This window comes from Juglans microcarpa x Juglans regia, chromosome 7D, assembly GCF_004785595.1.
Source record: "Juglans microcarpa x Juglans regia isolate MS1-56 chromosome 7D, Jm3101_v1.0, whole genome shotgun sequence".
Classification (NCBI taxonomy): domain Eukaryota; kingdom Viridiplantae; phylum Streptophyta; class Magnoliopsida; order Fagales; family Juglandaceae; genus Juglans; species Juglans microcarpa x Juglans regia.
The window spans coordinates 22,744,493-22,766,172 of NC_054606.1; the positions used below are offsets into that span (position 1 = coordinate 22,744,493).

General features: G+C 39.5%; 1 protein-coding gene across 1 annotated transcript in view; it reads left to right on the forward strand.

Moving 5' to 3' along the window:
* Positions 1 to 1,115: 1,115 nt before the first annotated feature.
* LOC121238785 (nuclear cap-binding protein subunit 1) overlaps positions 1,116 to 21,680 on the forward strand; it is a 32,788-nt gene continuing 12,223 nt past the window's right edge. The window contains exons 1-9 of the mRNA XM_041135811.1: positions 1,116 to 1,316; positions 1,517 to 1,576; positions 2,773 to 2,829; positions 5,127 to 5,198; positions 13,109 to 13,171; positions 13,854 to 14,030; positions 14,775 to 14,906; positions 15,507 to 15,573; positions 16,498 to 16,697. Coding sequence (XP_040991745.1) covers positions 1,233 to 1,316; positions 1,517 to 1,576; positions 2,773 to 2,829; positions 5,127 to 5,198; positions 13,109 to 13,171; positions 13,854 to 14,030; positions 14,775 to 14,906; positions 15,507 to 15,573; positions 16,498 to 16,697 — 912 coding nt within the window. The 5' untranslated portion in view covers positions 1,116 to 1,232. The remainder of the gene's footprint in view (positions 1,317 to 1,516; positions 1,577 to 2,772; positions 2,830 to 5,126; positions 5,199 to 13,108; positions 13,172 to 13,853; positions 14,031 to 14,774; positions 14,907 to 15,506; positions 15,574 to 16,497; positions 16,698 to 21,680) is intronic.

The window sequence follows — 21,680 nt, forward strand, 5'->3', positions numbered from 1 at the left end:
TCCAACATTTGACTGTGATGGGTCTGTCACGTTTGTATTAGTGTATTGGTTTTGATTAACATTTGTGTTTGAAGGATCGTTCTGAGCCATGGCTCTTGATACCACAAAAGAAAAACTTGTAGACTGATAATTATGTAAATAAGAGAAGCAAGATGAAACAAAAAGATGATGGAAAAGAATTGTGTATTTATTCTCATTCATTCCCTGAATATATATACTCTAAAATTGTCCTTGCTAGTAAAGCATTTACAAAAGAATATTCTAATCAATTCTACATCAGTGGTAAAACTAACTCTAGCAGGTTGTATAAAACACGTAATAGAAATAAAAAAAGAGAAAGAGAATGAAAATCAACTGTCAATTTTGGAAGGTTCTTCCATTTCCTTTTCTTCCTGACTTTTGTGATCCCAACTTCCTTCTAGAGACTCAAATCCATGTTGACACTGCTAAATAGACAAATCTTTATTCCTTAACTGGAAGCCTTACTGGCAATTATCTCTTTGTTCTTCATATTTCAACAGAAGGAGTATATAAAATAGTTGACATATTCTAAATTATTGAAGTAGAAAAATAATGAAAAGTTTAGTGATAATTTTTTTAATGTTAAACAATTCTCCTAGTCACTCTAACGGTAATGTATATTTTTTCTCCTAATTTTTTTGTGAAAAGTTAGGAAATTCTCATTTTTATACTACTGTTTTAACTTTGAATGGAAAATGAAGATGAAATTTTCAAGGAAAAATAAACCAAATTTGCTTAAATTACTACTCATTTTGAAATCATTTCCAAACTATCACTTTTGACAAGTGCACATAATTTTTTAAAAAATTGCAATGTACCTCATTTTTTCTTTTAGAAAAAATAATAACCCTCAAATATGTCTAAAAAAATTCAATTTTTTTGAAAATTTTTGTTTGAGTGGGATTTGTTTGTTTATTTGATATCTCATATATTATCTCGTCAATTAAATGGAATGAAAGAATGGGAAGGATTAAACAGAATAACAAATTCAAATAAAAAATAAGAAAATAAACGGCAGAGAATAGCTGAAAAGAGTGGAACTCAAATAGGTCGGCCGGGCCGGGCCAGCGGGGCAGTTCGGATTAGGGTTCAAGTGAGTGAAGTTCCATACCAAATTGTACAAACAAAACCCTGCAAATCTCTCTCTCTCTCTCTCTCTCTGTCTGAAAGTCTCTGTAATTCTCGCTCTTTGAAAGGAAAATTTGGGGGAAATGAGCAGTTGGAAGAATCTTCTATTACGAATCGGCGACAAGTCTCATGAGTACGGCACGTCTACAGACTTCAAAGACCACATTGTTCGTACCTCTCTCTCTCTCTCTCTCTCTCTCCGTGTGTGTATGTGCGCGCGCGCGCGCGCGTATCGTACTTTTTCCTGAAACCCTCGCTGGTATACTGCCAATTCGCGAGCTCTCTCTACTAACCTAATGAAGCAACTATCACAAGCTTTGCAACTGATTGATGAATTTTGGAGTTGTTTTTCTTTTCCGACTTGCAGGAAACATGTTTTAGCGCACTTCGGCGAGAGCTGGAACACTCCGAGAAAGATATTTTGGATGTAATGTTCACTTTCTTTTTAGTACTAAACGCGTACCCTCTCATTGCTTCAATTAGTGAGGAAATGAAGAAAAAGTAGTGGGTTTGATTCCTTTTTTAGTTCTCCAGATATAATTCTCTTATTTAGGTTTTATGTTGACTCTTTGTTTGCTTAGTGGGAAGATTTTGAACGAGAAGCTCACCTTTTTAGTTTAGCTGAAAAATCAGGAGACTAGGGTTGATTTTTTTTTTTTTTGGTCCATAATGTAGTATTTAAATATATTGGTAGACTCTGTACTTTTACCTGCTGGTTGATCACTTGAATAGTATATGAAAATCATAGAAATATCACACTTTGGAAAGTTGAAAATGTGGTTGAGTGTATTGCACTGCATTTGGCTGAGATTCTATGTTTTGATTAATGGTACACCTGAATTCTTCAAGAGCTCTCGGCTTCAGCATTAAGTCCTTCTATTCTCCTTCTCTTCATAGTGGTTATGGAAGGTTTGAGTAGAATGTTATGTGCTACAGTGGACATGTAACAACCATTGGAAGCCCAAGCCACTTCTGGACCTATATCCCAAAAGAACTAGTAAAGTCTACAATTATAGCCCCTTGGAATCATTAAAAAGAACAAGAACTTCTCCCTCCTAGACAATGTGGGATCTCATTCACTGCCTCCTATGTTCAATCAAGGGTATTACAATCTTCCTCCTTAAAATCTTGACGTCCTCGTTACACTCTTTTGTTGTAGATGGCTCGGCTTAAGTTACTTTTGACTGGGGATTAGCTCATATCCCACAAGTAATGACCCAGGGAAAGCACCCGACATATCTGCATTAGAACCACGAAAAGATTAGTCAATTTAGAGCTTCCTAGAGTCACTCATAAAGCTAAGTTTCACCAAGTAGCTAATGTGGAACTTAGCACTCATGACTATCTTTAATCTATCCACTTTGTGAAAGATATTCATATTCTCAATGTCAGACTGGGGTGTTACAAAGTTGTTCTTGTTTGTGAATTCAAGTTCCATGATCGACACCTTATTTCTTTGTTCTTCTGATACCTGCATCCATTGTTCAATACGCATAGATCCTCTTTTTGTGTGTTTATTATTCCAAATAAGAAAATATTGTTTAATACTCTTTGCTGCATCACATATTAATTTTATTGAATACATCTGTTGAGGTATTTACTTGATTTTCTTCTTCCACACAGTTCCTTGTTCAATGTGTTGAACAATTGCCTCACAAGATTCCTTTGTATGGGACATTGGTAAGTGCATTTCATCATATTTCTCTCCTTTTGCTTTTATATTACATTCAAGAAGCTCCATTATGTTTAATGCTTGTGTTTGTAGGACTAGATGTTTTTGTGTACCAGTTTTTTGTTTACTTTTCTTATATAAAAAAAATGTTTTTGTGTACCAGTTATAAAAATGTCGTTAAATTTCAGATATGAACTTTGAAGATGTTTGTAATTGTTAGTGTATCCGTCTGTGAGTGAGGAAGAAGGGGTTGCTTCCTAGTTTTGTATGACTCTGATTTCAGTACGTTGGGCACATTTATGAGATCATTAGTTGTGTAGTTGTAATTAAGTTATGAACCTAAAGTGAATGAAATGAAATAATATGCCAACAATAATTGGGTCTTGTTTAAATATTTAACAAGTACATCCTCCATCCCAATTTATATGTTTTGATTTAAAAATTTCAATGTTTTAAATTCTATTCTGGTGATCATTCCAGTTTTAAGTACTGGAACGAAATATTTCGGTGCCAATGCGTTCCGATGTACTGTTTCAGGATTAGCTATATATATATAAACCGATAATTAATAAAAGAAATGAGTATATGTAAGTGTGTATCATATATGTATTTGTGTGTAAATATATATATATATATATATATGGGGATAGTGCTAGGGGGCCTCCTAGCGGTACCGCTAGTCTATTTATTTATTTATTTTTCAACAATTTTTTTAATATCCTTAATCATTAAGAAAAAAATAAAAAAAAAAAATACACAATTTCACTAATAGTCACTTCCTTAATTGAGGGAATATCTCTAGTGGCTCTCCCCAATGGAATGTTATTTTCCTTAGAGCTGCCCAAGATTGGAAAATTAACACATTTACAGGTTTCTTCAATCTTGTGTACAATTATAGAGTGATTGGAGGAGCGGATTAGATGATGTGGTCACCATCCAAGAAGGGGAAATTTACTATACAGTCGTAATATAAATCTCTTATGACACACTCTACAAGAACATGCCCATGGAAGAATGTATGGAAGACTAAGGCCGTCCCAAAAGCTTCTTTTTTTGTATGGACAACTTTGTTTGGGAAGATTCTCACCTTAGATAATCTACAGAAACGCCGACTCATTGTATTGGATTGGTGTTGCATGTGTAAGAAAAGTGGTGAGTCTGTGGATCACCTATTATTGCATTTTGATGTAGCTAAGAGCTTATGGAATGAGATCTTTGTGAGAGTGGGACTCTTTTGGGTAATGCCAAGAAGGGTTGTTGACTTTTTGGCTAGCTGGCAAGGCATCCGAGGTAACTCTCAAATTGCAGCTATGTGAAAGATGATACCGACTTGCCTATGGTGGTGCATATGGATGGAGAGGAACGGTCAAAGTTTTGAGGATTGTGAACGGACAATGGATGAGCGTAGAATTTTTTTCTTCACACTTTATTCCATTGGTCAATTGTAATAGACTTTAATGACATGAATTTACATGATTTCTTGTAGCTTTAGACAATCATGACTAGGTGTGGCTCTTGTATATGTCCCGTGTACTAGGCTTCACCTATTTTTAATAAAATTCTTATTTACTGATAAAAAAAAAAATTAATTGAGGGAAAAAGAGATAGTGATCTTCCTCACATTTTCATTATTTATATTAGGTATGGGATGGAGTTTATTGAGAATTTTCCTTGGTTTCTATAAAGGATAAGGGAATATAGAAAATTAGAGAACTTATGCATTTTGGAAAGTGGATTCTCAATTCAAACATCCAAACAAAGAAACTGAAGACACTTAAAATTGGGGGAAAGAATGTGATATCTATTCAATGCAGAAGTTGAGTCGTAAATTCCCATTCCTCTTCCAATTTTTTGTGGAAAATTAAACTTATTCAGGCTACTGTTTGGAAATGTCTGAAGTTATTGTATTATTTGGAATGATGTAGTTACTCAAGTTTTCATAAATAGGACATAGAATTGCTTTAAACTCCTAGCTCAATGAACTGGAGATTATATCTCAGCAAAAGAGTATGGTTCATTTAACTATGGAGTACCATTCAAGCAACATAACAGTAATTTGTTTAGATAAAGAAACGTAAAGCATAGAGTTTCTACAGAACATTGAACAACTCTGCAAACAACATACCTCTCTCTAACGTGTCATTTGAGTATCAGTTTGTTATTGCAGGCAGGAAATGCAGTGTCATATTCTGTATTTTAATTTTCTGATGACTATGATTGCATTTCAGTTTTGCATTTCAAACCATTTTCCTAATAGATCTCTCTCCCCCATAGCAAAAATCACCTCTTCTCTCTCTCTCTTCAGGTTGGCTTGATGAACTTGGAAAGCGAGGACTTCGCTAGGAAAGTAGTGGAGAATACTCAGACTAATCTTCAGGTGAGCTAGTATGTGGCTGGCACAGCTTGCAAGAACACCTTCCTCTAGTAATCTTGCATCCTACATGCTTTGCTATCAAACTAAGGTTGAAAAGTAAACTGAGTATTGGATTGTTGCCATGCAAATGATCAATGACCTCATGTTGTTCTGCTGTTTTTTGTTTGTCATATTTAGTCTCATAATTTATGCTATAGAGCATGGCCATATATGTTTCCATCTGCTCCCAATTTGACATTCATTATTGCTGCTATTGCTGTGGAGATTGTGTTACGAGGGTGTAGTTGGATGTTTGGTTTGGAAATCATGCTTGGATTTGGCCAGAAGTTAAATTCTTTTGACTTGTTTTGGAGTATAAATCTGAGAAAAATCCAATGGACAATGCTTGGCTGGGACTGGGCCAACAAATACAAAGCATGGTTTCAAGGCTGACCTGAATTGGATACGACTCCATGAATATTATATGTCATTCTGGTCCAGTTCAAACTTGGCCCAAAGCTAGATCTGGAAATGGAGTTTCTCCTGAAGTGGGACAGGCTTAATTAGACCTATCTATTTCTTGGTGCAGACTTTGGGCTTGATGGGAGGTATTGGACCCCTATTAGTCGATGACCCCAGCACATGCTATGCTATACTTGACGGTGGCTCTATACCCATGGCCTTGTGGGATCAGTAAGAGGGACTCTTCGGGAAAAACTGTGTTAGCAAATTTGCTTTTGATTTTTCGGACTCCTTTTCTATGAGCGAGCTACGAGTGAAAGTTGGAGTCAAACATCCATGTCTCTTTTTCAAGAACGCATGCATATTTTATACCCCTCCTTCGGGAATTGGCTATTGAGGTCCGACATCTAGTTCCCTCATCCTCCCTTAGGAAGGAATTGTTCCCTCCCTCTGTATGAGCTGCCTCCTTGAAGGTATTGTCAACCATCCAAACATAAACGAAATTGAAGATAATGGCTCTTAATATTTTTTTGATAATTAATAAAGTTTATCGATCTTCAAAATTAGGCATAGCCCAAGTACACAGGTGGTATACAAGAGAGAAATACCTAATTATAGCCTACGAAGAAAAAAGACGCATACAAGTCACTAAAATTACCCCCATCTAATACAATATTGTTAGCCCAAAGTAACAAAGTTTGGAATAACGAGTCTCTAATCCCTTCCAATGAGCGTTCACTATTTTCAAAACATCTTCCATTCCTCTCATTCCATATACACCAGTAACACCACATAAGACATAAGGGCACCATCTTCCAAACATCCGCTACTTTACGATTTCACCGTGTTCCACTCCCAACAAGCCAAAAGGTCCACCAACTTCTTGGGCATCACCCAAGCAATGTGAGAAGAAGATGGTCCGTAGATTCACCATTCCCTTTGCACATGAAGCACCAATCCATTATGAAGAAACCACGCTTCCTCAATTTGTCTATGGTCAGAATTTTCCCGTGAAAGGCCAGCCAATTGAAGAAAGCAACTTTTAGGGGCGCTTTGCTCTTTGAAATGCGCTTCCAAGGGAAATTTTGAGAAGAGTGGGTAGACATAGCCTTATATGAAGATCTAACCTAGAAATTCTTGTCCCCGGGGTGTGTCCACAACAGTTTGTCCTCCACACCACCCTCCAAATTCAGTGCATACAAGGTGCTGAAGAAATCAGAAATGTCTACCGCTTCCTTACTCTGGTAAATGACACGTTCCACTGCAGAAGGCCATTTGAAGAGTCAATGTAATCAGCAATAGAGGCTTCCTTATGCAATGCAATTCTGAAAAGAGAAGGAAAAACCTCCTTTAAAGCAGTGTCGCCACCCCAAACATCAACCCAGAATCTGACCCTAGTTCACACCCTGCCACAGATATGAAATTGCGAATGAAATCCTCTCAACCCTTCCTAATAAATTTCCATACACCCACACCATTCGATGCTTGGCCTTCATTAGAGATCCAGCCTCCCAAAGTACTTCCGAGTTTGGCATCAACCACTGTCCTCCATAAAGCCTCGCTTTCTTGATGATACCACCACAACCATTTCCCAAGTAAGGCCTTATTGAAAATACTCGGCTTTCTAATCCCCAAACCTCCAAAAGGTAGGAGGGTGCAAATCTTGTTCCATTTAATCAAGTGGAACTTTTTCTCGTCCCTCAATCCACCCAGCAAGAAAGCACGGAAGATTCTTTCCATCCTATTAGCCACACCAGCCGAATCGGGGTTAATGAAAGGAAGTACGTAGAGAGGTTAGATAACATGCTCTTAATAAGAGTGATTCTTCTCCCTTTAGATAGATTACATTCTTTTCCAACCTGCCAATCTATTCTCAATATTTTCGATCATGCCATTCCATAGTACTTAGGATTTATGAGGGGCTCTTAATGGGAGGCCGAGGTACTTCATAGGCAAAGAAGAAACCTTACAACCCAAGATTTCAGCCAAGTCTCCAATATGGTTTACCAAGCCAACCGGTACCAATTCAGATTTAGACAAATTCACCTTAAGGCCGGAAGTAGTTTCAAAACAAAGCAAGAGAGCTCTCAATGAATGGATTTGATTAGGATCCGGTTCACAGTGAAAGTATTGTCAATGAAAAGAAGATGAGATACATTGACGCTCCCAAAGGAAGTACCACCCACTAAAAATCTAGACAAAAAAGACCCATCCACAGCTGCTTTTAGCATTCTACACAACATCCATGACTAAGACAAAGAGAAGAGGAAATAAGGATCTCGTTGTCTCAATCTGCGAGAGTTGTTGAAAAGACCCTCAGGAGTGCCATTAACCAACACTGAGAATCTAGTGGTAGTGATGCAGTACTTTATCCAAATGCACCACCTCGCCCCGAAGCCAAATTTGCCAAGAATATAAACCAAGCAGTCCCAGTTATCATGATCAAAGACCTTTTGCATATCTAGTTTGCAAAGGATTCCTGGAGTGTCAGATCTAATTCTGTCCAAACATTCATTGGCTATTAGTACCGAATCCAGAATTTGTCTCCCTTTAACAAAAGTATTTTAAGGCTTCAAAATGATCTTATCCATGACTGTGCTCATACGGTTGGCGAGAACCTTGGATATGATCGTAGACACTCCACTCACAAGACTTATAGGACGAAAGTCTTTCACCTGCACCAACTCGGCCTTCTTCGGAATGAGGACTATGAAGGTTGCATTAAGGCTTTTCTCGAATTTCATATGTGAGTGAAATTCGACATAGACTTTCATAACATCCTCCTTGATAATATCCCAACATACTTGGAAAAATGCCATGGAAAATCCATCTGGTCCCGACGCTTTATCATTGTCCATTCCTTTCAGCATTTTAAGCAGCCCTTCCTCTTCAAACATCCTTGCTAACCAGTCAGCACATGATTGATCAATCATGTCAAGTGTCAACCTATCAACCTTAGGCCTCCACGGAAATTGTTCCATTAGTAGATTGTCAAAAAACTGCACTATGTGATTCTTAATATCGGATCTGTCCAAAAGAACATTTCGTTCCGAATTGTGAAGTTGGCCACTCTATCAAAAAAACTGGTGCACTTATCTCCTTCCTTGAGCCAAAGGGCCCGGGATTTTTGTCATCAGGAGATCTCTTCCATGAGAGTAAGGTTTTCCAGATCAGCCACAACAGCAATCTTCCTTGCCTTCTCGTCCATGACAACCCCGACAGTCTCCTTTTCATCCAAACATGCAAGTTGCTCAAAAAGGATTTTCCTCTGATCATCGATCTTCCCAAATTCTTTATCATTCAACATTTTCAGGTCTTTCTTTAAAGCTTTATTAAGTTTTCCAGCCAACTCAAAGCTGGGCGTACTAGAAAAATCATAAGAGGACCACCACATTCTCACCTTTTCCACAAAACCATCAACTTTCAACCACATGTTTCAAATTTAAAATATATACGTCCCTCATGAAGGCCCCCACAATCAAGCAAAATGGAGAAATGGTCCGAACAAAGTCTTAATTGATGGTCCTCATGCAGTCATCAAAGGTTTCGCAGTATGTTCCCCTCATATGCACCACATCAAATACAAAGGGGTCATCCTCCAAATCTCTAAATTGTTATGGCTACTAGGTGGACTTTGCCAGCAAGTCAACAAATCCACTGCCCATTGGGGCATGACCCACTCAATCCCATAAGAAATAGTTCTGTTCATAAATCCCTAACCACATCACAGTGAAGCAGAAGACTATCAATTCTTGCCTAGCTCTGCTTACACATATAGCACCAGTCAACTACTGCTGTGTCTCTTTCTAAATTATCCAATGTTAAAATCTTCCACAAGGCTGTTTTCTAGACAAAAAAGGCTATCATTGAAGGCTTGTCTTTAAGTTGTTTTTAAAAAAAGTTCATTTTTAGTGAAAAATCAACCAATTAGGCCCGATATCTCTTCCAAATTATGATTTTAACTCCCATTAATGAAAACAAAAATCTTTTTGAAATCCTTATTGCAAATATTAACTGGATTGCTGCATTTGGCCACATTCAGTTTTCTTCTTTCTCTTTAGATTTGGATAATGTTTTGGTGATATAGGGGAACACAAGAAAAGCAAGTTGATGGAAATCTAGGAGTTAGAGATGATACAAGAGAATCAGGCTCTCACATAGGAAGAACTAGCTTGGAAGATAGAGTTGGTCTCAGATCTTGAGAGGATTATTTTATTAGAAAAGACTTTTTGGCTTAAAAAATCAAGAGCATTGTGGTTAAAGGAAGGAGATCAAAGCATGAAGTTCTTCCATAGAATCGCTAACTCTCATAGGAGAACCAACAACATTGAGATGCTGAAAATTGATGGTGTTGATTGTAAGGAAGCTCAGGTGATTCACAAGCATGTAGCTGATTTTTTTGAGCATTTACTTACCGAGCAGGAGGGATGGCGGCCTACGCTTGATGGGCTTGTTTTCGAGTCCATTGGTCCGCATGATGTTTCTTGGTCGGATCGGCCTTTTGTGGAGGTGGAGGTGGAGGTTCACAAAGTGGTGAGGGGAATGGTCAAAGATAAGGCATCAGGTCCTGACGGCTTTTCTACGGGCTTCTTTCAAACATGCTGGGAAGTGGTAAAGAACGTCCTAATGAGAGTGTTTCGGGTGCTATTCTTGGCTGGAAAATTTGAGAAAAGCCTTAACGCCACTTTTATCGCATTGATATCGAAAAAGGTTGGGGCAGCGGAGATTTGAGAATTTCGGCCCATTAGCCTAGTAAATGGGGTATACAAGATAATCTCCAAGGTGCTTGTGAATCGCCTAGATGAGGTATTGGGGAAGATAATTACAAAGCCCCTAAATTCATTTGTAAGGGGTAGACATATTTTAGACGCGGTTCTTATCGCCAATGAATGTCTTGACAGTAGACTGAAAGCTAGCACTGCAGGGATCATTTGTAAGCTGGACATGGAAAAGACGTACGACCACGTTAATTGGGATTCTTTACTTTACCTTCTTGGGAGGTGTGGATTTGGGGAGAGGTGGCGGTTGTGGATCTTCTGGTGCATATCAACGGTGAAATTCTCAGTTTTGATAAACGGAAGCCCAACCGGCTTTTTTAATAGCACACGAGATTTAAGACAAGGAGACCCGTTGTTCCCCACTGCTCTTTGTTATTGTGATGGAGGCACTCAGAAGAATGACCTCGGCACTGGTTAATAATGGTTTCTTGGCTGACTTCTCGATTGGAGCCTTGGATAGGGGATTTATTAATATTTCTCATTTTTTGTTTGCAAATGACACACTTATCTTTCGTGAGGCAAATCATAATGAGGTTCGGGCACTGAAGGCCCTTCTACTTTGTTTTAAAGCAACGTTCGGGTTGAAAGTGAACTTTGACAAATCAAAGATGGTGCCAATTGGAGGTGTTCATAATATAAGACAATTGGGGTGTAAGGCCTCTCTTCCTATGATTTAACCTTGGTCTCCCTTTAGGGGCTGCCTCAAGAGCTTCTTCAATATGGGACACAGTGATTAAGAAAGTAGAGCAGAGAATGGCAGGATGGAAGAGAATGTACTTGTCGAAAGGTGGTAGGATTATCTTGATTAAGAGTACATTGTGTAATTTACCGATAAAAAAAGGAGTACATTGTCTAATTTACCAACTTACTTTCTGCCTCTATTTCCTATCTCAATAAGTGTGGCTTTCCGAATTGAAAAACTCCAATGTGATTTCTTGTGGAGTGGGTGAGGAGTTCAAATTCCATCAAGTCAATTGGGAGAAGGCACGTTCCCTAATCTCCACTGGTGGTTTGGGTATTAGAAACATGAGAATTTTTAATCGGGTGCTACTTGGAAAATGGCTATGGAGATACAATAAGGAATTAGAAGCCTTATGGAAGTTGGTGGTTGAGAGCAAATATGGAGGCCTATGGGGGGCTGGTGTACTAAAGAAGTGAGAGGGTCTTATGGAGTGGGATTGTGGAAGCACATAAGAAAAGGATGGGGGTCTTTACTCGACACACAAGATTTGTTCTGGGTGAGGGTTCCAGGATTAAATTTTGGAGTGATATTTGGTGTGGTAACTTTACTTTAAAGGATTTATTTCCTTCATTTTTCCGGGTTGCAAGTGCCAAAGAAGCTTCGGTGGCTGAAGTCATGGTGATATTGGGGGAGCAAATCCGGTGGAATATAAATTTTACTAGGGCGGCACAAGATTGGGAAATAAGCAGTTCTGAAGACTTTTTCAGCCTTTTGTACTCCATAAAACCGAGCAACCAGCGAGTAGATTTGTTGTGGTGGATACCTGCAGGTAAATGTTCATTCTTGGTTCACTCTTTCTATAAGTCTCTCACAAGAGCTGAATATTCAGTTTCCATGGAGAAGGATGTAGGCGCCTCCCAAAGCGGCATTTTTCGTGTGGAAAGCTACCTTGAGTAAGATCATCTCAACCGATAACTTGAGGAAACACAGGGTGATCATCGCGGATTGGTGTTGCACGTGTAGGAAAGGGAGTGAGTTTGTGGGCCATCTCCTACTACATTGTGAGACAGCTAGAGTGTTATGGAATGAGGTGTTCAGTTGAATGGAGTTGGCTTGGGTTATGCCCGCGATAGTGGTGGCCGTTCTGGCTAGCTGGACAAATCTAAGAGGCATTCAACAAATTAAAGTTGTGTGGAAGATGGTCCCTATATGCATCATGTGGTGTTTGTGGCAGGAGCACAATGATCGGATGTTCAAAGACAATGAGAGATCAATGGAGGAACTAAAAGCTTTATTTATTAGAACTCTATGTACTTGGGCCATAGTTGTTGACTTTAATGGCCTTGATTTACATGATTTTCTTGTTTCTATTGCACCCACATAGTTAGGGCATGCCTTTGTAGATCTCCTTGTGTACTTGGCTATGCCTATTCATTGATTAATAAAATTGTTTACTAATAAAAAAAAAAATCTTTTGAATTCTCTTTCGAAATCTTTTGTACACACTCTATCATGTGGTTTCTCCTATTCTCAAGAGAATTCATGGTTATAAGACATTCAATTGGATTCTATTCACGATTCATAGTAGCAGATTGCTTTATATAATTTTACCTTTATAATCATTAGAGGTGGGGGTGGCTACTGTAGATTCATCATGGATATCATAGTGACTTCAGCTTTATCATTTCTGTATAAAGATAGAGTTTGCCAATAAATAGTATTTTTGTCATAAATAATTTGTATAATAATATGATGACTTGGGGAACCTGATCTGGCTTGATAGATGTAAGCTGCTGAATTTTTTGGCATGGCTCGGCCGCCCAAGATGCCAAATTTGTTACCCAATCTGATTCAAGCAAAATAGATTTTTATGTCATATGTTGTTCTTTGATGTTTTTGCAGAAGCATAGAAGCTCTTTGAGATGTTATTTTATTTTGTCTTGTTTCTTTTTATGGGATTACTCCTGTAGATAACCTCTTTTTTTTCTTCTCTCACTCTGGTTAACATTCAGGATGCCCTTGATTCTGGAAATTGCAACAGGATTCGTATTTTGATGCGGTTTCTGACTGTGCTGGTATGTAAACTTTTCTCTTCAAAATTACATACCCGTGATGAATGATGGTGAGCCAATGGCAAATGGAGAAATTCAATTTACCTATTGTGTTGTTCGATACATGCATTGGGAAACTGTTTCATCTTAAATGGATATTATGTTTCTTTAGTTTTTATTGTAAACCCAACGTTAGCCTTACCATTTTGTTGGATGGTTACTAAATGGAGATATATGACAGAGTGGATTCCTTTCAAAACAAAATGGTGGAAAGATATAAATTAGATTTTAAATTGCTATGAAGTGCATTGTTCCATACTCTTGGCTCAGTGGTTGGATGGTTTATATTCACGTTTTCCGCTTTTGTACTTATCAATAGGAGAATAAAATATGCTCAAGAAAAACCAAGAATCGATGGTATAAATTAAGGTTATTGTTACCATGACTTCCCATATACTTCACTTGTAGACTCTGTAGCACCCATTTTTCTGTGACTATCTCTTGGTTAATTCTTTCGTGTAATAAAAGATCGTACTGAGATGACATCTATATCTACCACTGTCAGATTCCAGTTTGGATGCTTCAGAATGTAGATAAAATCTATATGGTCTATTTATGTTCATGAACATGAATATCTTTGTTTTAGCTGTTACTAATCTTGTTTTCCTGTGCTGAACTTTTTGGCGCGATCTACTTCAATCTACAGATGTGTAGTAAAGTTCTCCAATCCAGTTCTCTAGTTGTCGCCTTTGAAACACTGTTATCATCAGCTGCCACAACAGTGGATGAGGAGAAGGGAAATCCCTCTTGGCAAGCATGTGCGGACTTCTACATTACTTGTATTTTATCTTGTCTCCCGTGGGGAGGAGCTGAACTGGTGGAGGTAATGTTATTTCGGTGCTGCACATATAATCTGCTGATTTTATTTGGCATTTTGCTACTTTACCTTTCAAAGATATATACGATCCCATCAAACGTGAGTCTTGGGTTGTGTCTGCATCATTGCCCTTAAGTTCTAGATATGTCTTTCAGAATCTACGTCTCATTATCAGCATTATCAACATCGTCAATCTTGAGTCCTCAAACTTAGGTATTTTATACTGGTGCTTCTTATATTTTATGTCTGTTTGGCTGATGGGCATATATGTCATAGCTATGGATGAAGTAGGAAAAAAAGGAGAAAAATAGGATCGTTTGATAAATTAAAATGCAATCCTTATTTAAGTAAATAATGAAATTGAGGATCTACAATTATCTTAGTTCTGCGCAGTCAATCTAGATACACACTGATCAGTTCAGAGAACAAGCCCCCTATGAACAATCAAAATTATTATATTATAATATGACTACTATACAACTAAGAAAGTAAGAATGAAGAGAGTTTTGGAGACAATAAACCTGTGGTTAAAAGTTTGCATGGTCTTTTGGAATGGTCTTGGCACATGTTAACTTAGATTGCGTGGAAGTTTATTGTGGTTCTTCCTGTGTTCTTCTGGTCTTTTGTTTTAATTCTCTTCTTGAACATTAAAAACTCTCTCTCTCTCTCTCTCTCTCTCTCTCTCTCTCTCTCTCTCTCTCTCCTCTCTCTCTCTCTCTCTCGTTTGTTGACATAGCACATTAAATGCAGCAAGTTCCTGAGGAGATTGAGAGAGTCATGGTTGGTGTAGAAGCTTATTTGAGCATCAGAAGGCATGCTTCTGACCGTGGCTTATCATTTTTCGAAGATGACGATGAAGCTAAGAATGGACTTGGTGAAAAGGTATGTTTTCTTACCATAAATATTTATTTCCAGGGAGTTTTATTTGCTTTTTTCTTTTGGGTCATCAATCTGTCCGGTTTTCTTTTTGGGTGAATTGAGCAATTTTATTAACAAACACAACTTCATTTTTTGTTGTTTTTATTGCAATTGTTCCTTTGTCTCTAGGTCCACGTAGTTATTGGGGATGCTTGTATACAGATATTTGTTGCTTCTGCTATCTTGCAAAAGTTTGTGAATCTCTTGAGTAGCCTAAAAGAGGATCCTGGAGAAGAAGTCCTTTGCTTTGGCAGCCATTTCCCATCTTTTTTTTAGTTTATAAAAGAAGAGCAATTTTTGATGTTTTGAATAGTTAGATGTTATGGTGAAAATTCCTGTGTTTGAAGCTGTTTTAATGTCTATGAACTAAGGGTCAATGTGGACTTCAAAATTAGTGCCTTGCTCAAGTTTTTTAACATTCAATTTTAGTTATGTTATGATCTTATAAAAAAAAGTTATAATCGTATATGTACGATTCTATTTTTGCAACAATTATTTTCTTGTTTCTCCTTGGATGGTGCATCTTTTCTACTTAAACTATCTTCTTTTATTTTCTTTCATCAGGATTTCTTGGAAGATTTGTGGAGTCGGATACAAGATTTATCCAACAATGGATGGAAACTTGATAGTGGTATGGTGTTTTCTTTTCTTTTCTAGGTTGGTACAATGATAAGTAATCATTAGTACTCGTTAAACATTAATTATTAATTATCTTCATCCTTTTTTTTTAGGTTTTTTTTTCAAATAAATAATAAAAGTTTCCTTAAAAAGTGCTGAAGGCACAATCCAAGTACATAGGATATCTACAAGAAGGCTACATCTCTAGAAATAGATCTGTTTCCTTTGTATGATTCATTCCTTATTTTAACCATTGCCTTTTGGGTGATAGTTCAAGTCGAGGGAGGTCTAGAGGGACGGCAGGAGCAGTATTATGAAGCCTTCCTCCATCCTTGTAGGAAGGGTTGGACTATTAGTTTCAGGTGTAGTATGCAGAATGGTCCTATTTAGCTTCTAAGGGAGTTTCGGGTGGAGTCTTAGTTTTGTGGAAACAAGGGGTTGGCTTAATTACAGTGATTTGGTTTGCTGTGGGGGGCGCTTTTGTCCCAGTCGGGCTTAGTGTATATTGGATGGACTTATTGTTCATTAGCGGTTCTCTATTATATGCTAGGTGTTCTCTCTTGTATACACTCAGTGTACTTGGTTATGCCTGTTGATATTAATAAATTTTTACTCATCAAAAAAAAAAAAAAAAAAAAAAACCATTGCCTTTTGCATTGTGTGATCTTGGCCACCAAATCATTTATTTTTCTGGTAGTATTTGGACACATATATAGTTTTCAAATGTTTTCATGATTTACAGGTAATGTACTAGTAGTAATCAACAATGACTTTTACCAGTTGCAGTGATTTAATTTCGTGCATTTATTTGCATGAAATTGTGGAAGGACTCATACTATAGTTAATTTTTTACAGGAATGCAATATTGAGTGTGGTTGCATTTATACTTATTAACATCTCTTCCCCTGATATGTGTTGTACTTCTTTCACTTGTCAGTTCCTAGGCCTCATCTTTCATTTGAAGCTCAACTGGTTTCTGGTAAGTCTCATGAGTTTGGTCCCATCAGCTGCCCTGAGCAACCCCATTCACCTTCAACACTTTCTGGGATAACTCATGGTAAACAGAAGCATGAAGCAGAGCTAAAGTATCCTCAAAGAATACGCAGACTGAATATATTTCCTGCAAGTAAACTTGAGGTAGCTTTTGATGGAAGATGATAATGTTTGTGTGTACTATTATTCTTCTTTTTCATATTGATGTGTATATATCAACCCTTTGGAAAAAGACAGCACTGCAGAAAGATTGCCACCTTTCGCTCTCTTAAAAATATTTCTCTCCGTACATTTTTTGTTTTCTTGGTTTTTTGCTTCTGGAGGTGGGTTGTCAATGGCATTATTTCTGTTGATGATTAGCGTGTAGTCCAGTTTTTTCGTGTAGTCCAGTTTGGTGATTATCAAGTTGGCGCTGTTGGTTGGTTTTGATGGGAATGTGCAGAGATGTTTTCATTGAACAGAAGTTATTTGCATTTAGGAAGGAGAATGATAGGTGGTGGAGTATCACTGAGAGTAGTCGTCGTGTGATGAAATATATTTCCTTGAATCATGAAGCTTTGGGGTGGTTGGGCTTTACGGTGAGGGATTGTGTTGCGTCTTTGGTTTCCTCTTAAGTTTCTAAGAACACGTAGAAAAGGAAACTCAGTGTTAATGGTGCAGAGGGGATGCAACCACAATGGCAGGTTCTTCTCCCTTTCGGAGTTTGGGCATGATAAGAGGAGGGTATGATAGTGGTACCGGAAGGGAGGAAGGGTGAGGAGTGGAGGAAATTTGGAGACACTATTAAGGAGCTTACTCTTTCTTCCTCTGTTTTGAGTGGGAGAAATAGAGGGGTCTGCGTTCCTCAGGCAGGCAAGCTGAAGGGGCATAAGGAAGATGGTGGTGCTCCATCGTCGATGGTTGATGGTTCACGTTCGTACCGTGAGGTGGTGCAGAAGGTACTGCCTCGCGTGAGTGCAGTGGTACCAGATGTGTCCAGCTCAGAGATCGTGCGTAGAAACGAGGGAGAGGGCAGTGTGTTGTTGGGGCTAAATGAGGATACACTGTTACGGGCGTTGGTTGATATGGAGGAGAAAGTAGGGGCTCTTATGGAAGATTTATTATGCCTTAAACGTTGTGTTAAAGGAAAAGAAGTGAAGATGGACTTGGGCCATGTGTTGGGGTTTAATGAAGGGAGGGGAAGGACGGCAGTAATGGGCTCAAGGGTGGGGAAGGCTAAGGGCCTTGGGCCGGGCCAAAAGTTGGGCCCAAAGAAAATTTGGCAGGCTTCGACTCGGACTTGGGTGCAGACCGACATTTCGGTCCAAGCAAAGGGCCCCCCGCGATGCCGATAAGTTTCGTGCCGGACTCCACACCGGCACAGAAACTTCCTCGATCACCGTCGATGATCCTGGTGAATTTGAACGGTGGTTTTATCAAGAGAGGGGAAGGCCGGCCGTGATGGGCTCAACGATCCAGGTAGCGGGCCCTCCTGCGGCGTCGATATGTGTCGTGCCGGACTCCACACTGGCACAGAAACTTTCGCCGGTCACCGGCGACCATCTCGGTGAGTCTGAACAGTTACTATGCACCGGCACAGAGGTTGGTCAGTTGGTAGAAGTGTCGGTTGAGGATGGATCTGCTTGTGTTGATCTCCCGTCGCCATCGCGTGAGCTGTCGACTGCACAGATCCAGTCACGTGGGGTGGTGGGTGGCCCAGATGGGTTGCCTTTGCAGTCAGTTATGCCGTATCATGGATTGTCGTTAAAGGGTTCTCCGCTAGGCTTTTTACCACTAGAGTTGGGCTTTGTTGATGGGAACAAGTTTGGGGAGGTAAAGAAATTGGCTTTATTATGTGATGTACCAGTGGTGAACCAATTAAATTTGGTTGAACCCAGTGGTGAACCCAACTTAGCTTGTTGCTCAGAACTGGCTTTATTTGCCCTGACAGTCCTAGTGAGGAGGGGGCGTTTTTAACTCCTCTTTGTACACTCCCTCCCAGCTCTAAGTATGGGAGTTGTCCGTCAAATTAGGTTTTCAAGAAGGTAGAGGAGATTCAAGCTGTTATTGGGGTTTCTTTTGGAGGTTATGAGGAACAATTCAAGGCCCTTCTTGTAGCTCTCGAAGCTAGCCATTCGAAATCAGCTTCAAAGCAGGATAGAGAACTTAGACGGCTAACTTGTTCCATTAACTATGATGTGAAGGAAGGGAGTGGAGGAAGGGATAGATCGAAAGGGAGGGGCAATCTAGGTTTTTATGAAGCCTAAGATTTTATCATGGAATGTACGGGGGCTCAATGATCGCAATAAACGCCTTCGTATCAAATCTTTATTGCGGATGTGGAAGGGTGATGTGGTTTGTTTTCAAGAAACAAAGTTGCAATTCATTGATAGAAGAATTGTGCGAAGTTTATGGGGGTGTTCGTATGTGGGTTGGGCTTATTTGGCTTCTTTGGGTGCTTCAGGCAGAGTTTTACTAATGTGGGATAAAAGAGTGGTAAAGGCGATTGAGGAGTGTATTGGAGAATTCTCGGTTGTGACTTTGTTTAAAAATGTGGTTGATGGATGGGAATGGACATTTGCAGGTTCCTATGGTCCTAATGTGGACAGGGACAGGAGAAGGTTGTGGGTGGAGTTGCCGGGCTTATATTCACTATGGGAAGTGTCATGGTGTTTGGGGGGTGATTGTAACATTACTCGCTTTCCTAGTGAACGATCTGGGCATTATAGAAATTCTGTGGCTATGGAGGAATTTTCTGAGTTTATCTTTGATCTGGATCTCATAGATCTCCCCTTGGTAGGGGGAGAGTACACTTGGTCAAATGGGAGGGTTTGGTCGAGATTGGATAGATTCCTTGTCTCCCCTTCGTGAGAAGCCCACTATCCGGAAGTAAGCCAGAAACGGTTAGCTCGAGTCAGCTCAGATCACTTCCCTATTCTTTTGGATTGTGGGGGCATTCACAGGGGTCGCCGGTATTTCAAGTTCGAAAACATGTGGCTATCAGCGGATGGGTTTGTAGAGATGGTGAGTGCTTGGTGGTCATCATATCAGTTCATGGGTACTCAAAGTTTCATTCTTGCAGGCAAGTTAAAGGCGCTGAAACAAGACCTGAAGAAGTGGAACTTGGAAGTTTTTGGTCACATTGACGATCAGAAGTCTACATCGCTGGAGGAATTGCAAGAGCTAGAGGGCAAAGAATTATTGGGAGATACCTCGGAGGAGGTGGTTTTGAGGAAGGGCATGGTTATGGCAAACTTGGAAAGAGTTTTGTTGTCAAAGGAGACTTCATGGCGTCAAAAATTCAGAGCCCTTTGGTTGAAAGAAGGAGATAAGTGCAATAAGTTTTTTCACAAAGTGGCTAATTCACATCGGCGTAATAATGCTATTGAGGCACTTCAATTAAGCTTTCAGGTGATTTCTTCTCCTCTCGAGCTAGAAAACCATATAGTACGCTATTATGAGACCCTTCTCACAGAATCGGCTTCTTGGAGTCCAAAGCTTGATGCCTTGCCTTTTGAGGCAATTGACTCGCAGAGTGCGAGTGTTCTAGAGAGACTTTTTGCTGAAGAAGATATTTACAAGGTAATCTCTGGTATGGCTAAGGATAAAGCACCGGGTCCGGATGGTTTCTCTATGGGTTTCTTTCAAACTTGTTGAGACATTGTGAAAGTTGATGTAATGCAGGTTTTTAGTGAATTTCACTCTTTCCAAAAGTTTGAAAGATCCCTTAATGTGACCTTTATTGCTCTCATTCCTAAGAAATACGGGGCTTCGACTATTGAGGACTTTCGTCCAATAAGCCTAGTTAGTAGCGTGTACAAGATTATTGCTAAGGTCCTTGCCAACCAGCTCAGCCCGGTGTTGGAGCATATTATTTCCAAGTTCCAGAACGCCTTTATTCAGGGTAGACAAATTCTTGATTCGGTACTCATTGCAAATGAGTGCTTGGACCACAGACTTCGGGAGGGAGGTTCAGGTGTTCTTTGCAAGCTTGATATGGAGAAGGCGTATGATCATGTGAATTGGGAATTCCTCTTATACATGCTTGAGAGATGTGGCTTTGGGGTTAGATGGATTTCATGGATGCGTTATTGTATTTCAACGACCCGGTTCTCAGTTCTAGTCAACGGCACACCTGCTGGATTTTTTGATAGTTCACGGGGATTGCGGCAGGGAGATCCTCTATCTCCGCTTTTATTTGTTATAGTCATGGAGGCTCTAAATAGGATGGTGCAGGCTGCTGTTGGGGGAGGGTTTTTAGCTTGTTTTCAGGTGGGCAATGGCTCTGGTGGCTCTACTATCATCTCACATCTTCTTTTTGCAGATGATACTTTAGTCTTTTGCGAAGTGGATAATAGCCAAATCCAAACTCTACGAGCATTGCTACTTTGCTTTGAAGCAGTGTCAGGGCTCAAGGTGAACCTTGGCAAGTCTGAGATGGTTCCTGTGGGTGCGGTTCCTAATATTCTCAGTTTAGCAAGCCTTCTGGATTGTAAGGTGTCTTCTTTCCCTATGGAATATCTGGGCCTTCCATTGGGAGCAACTTTTAAGAATAGAGCTATTTGGGATGGGGTGGTGGAGAAGATAGAGAAAATGTTGACTGGTTGGAAACGGGTGTATTTATCAAAAGGGGGCCGTCTCACTCTTATTAAGAGTACTCTCACTAACCTCCCACATACTTTTTATCTTTGTTTCCTATGCCAGCAGGGGTGGTAAACAGGATGGAGAAATTATTTAGGGCTTTCTTATGTGGAGGCATGGGGGAGGAGAATAAATTTCATCCGGTTAGATGGAAAATAGTTTGTGCCTCAGTTGTGAATGGGGGATTGGGAGTGTGTAACTTGAGAACTTTTAATAAAGCTCTATTGGGAAAATGGCTTTGGAGATATCACTTGGAGGATGGATCATTGTGGAAGGAAATTATTGACGCTAGATATGGTGTCGCCAGGGGTGGTTGGTGTGGGTTTATGGAAGTTTATAAGGAAGGGGTGGCCATGCTTTGCAAATCAAACCCGTTTTATTGTTGGTGAGGGTAATCGAATAAGTTTTTGGCGGGAAATGTGGTGTGGAGATCAAGCTTTGGAAAGGGCTTTTCCTGCTCTATATCGTATTGCAGTTAACAGGGAGGCGTCAGTGGCAGATGTGCGG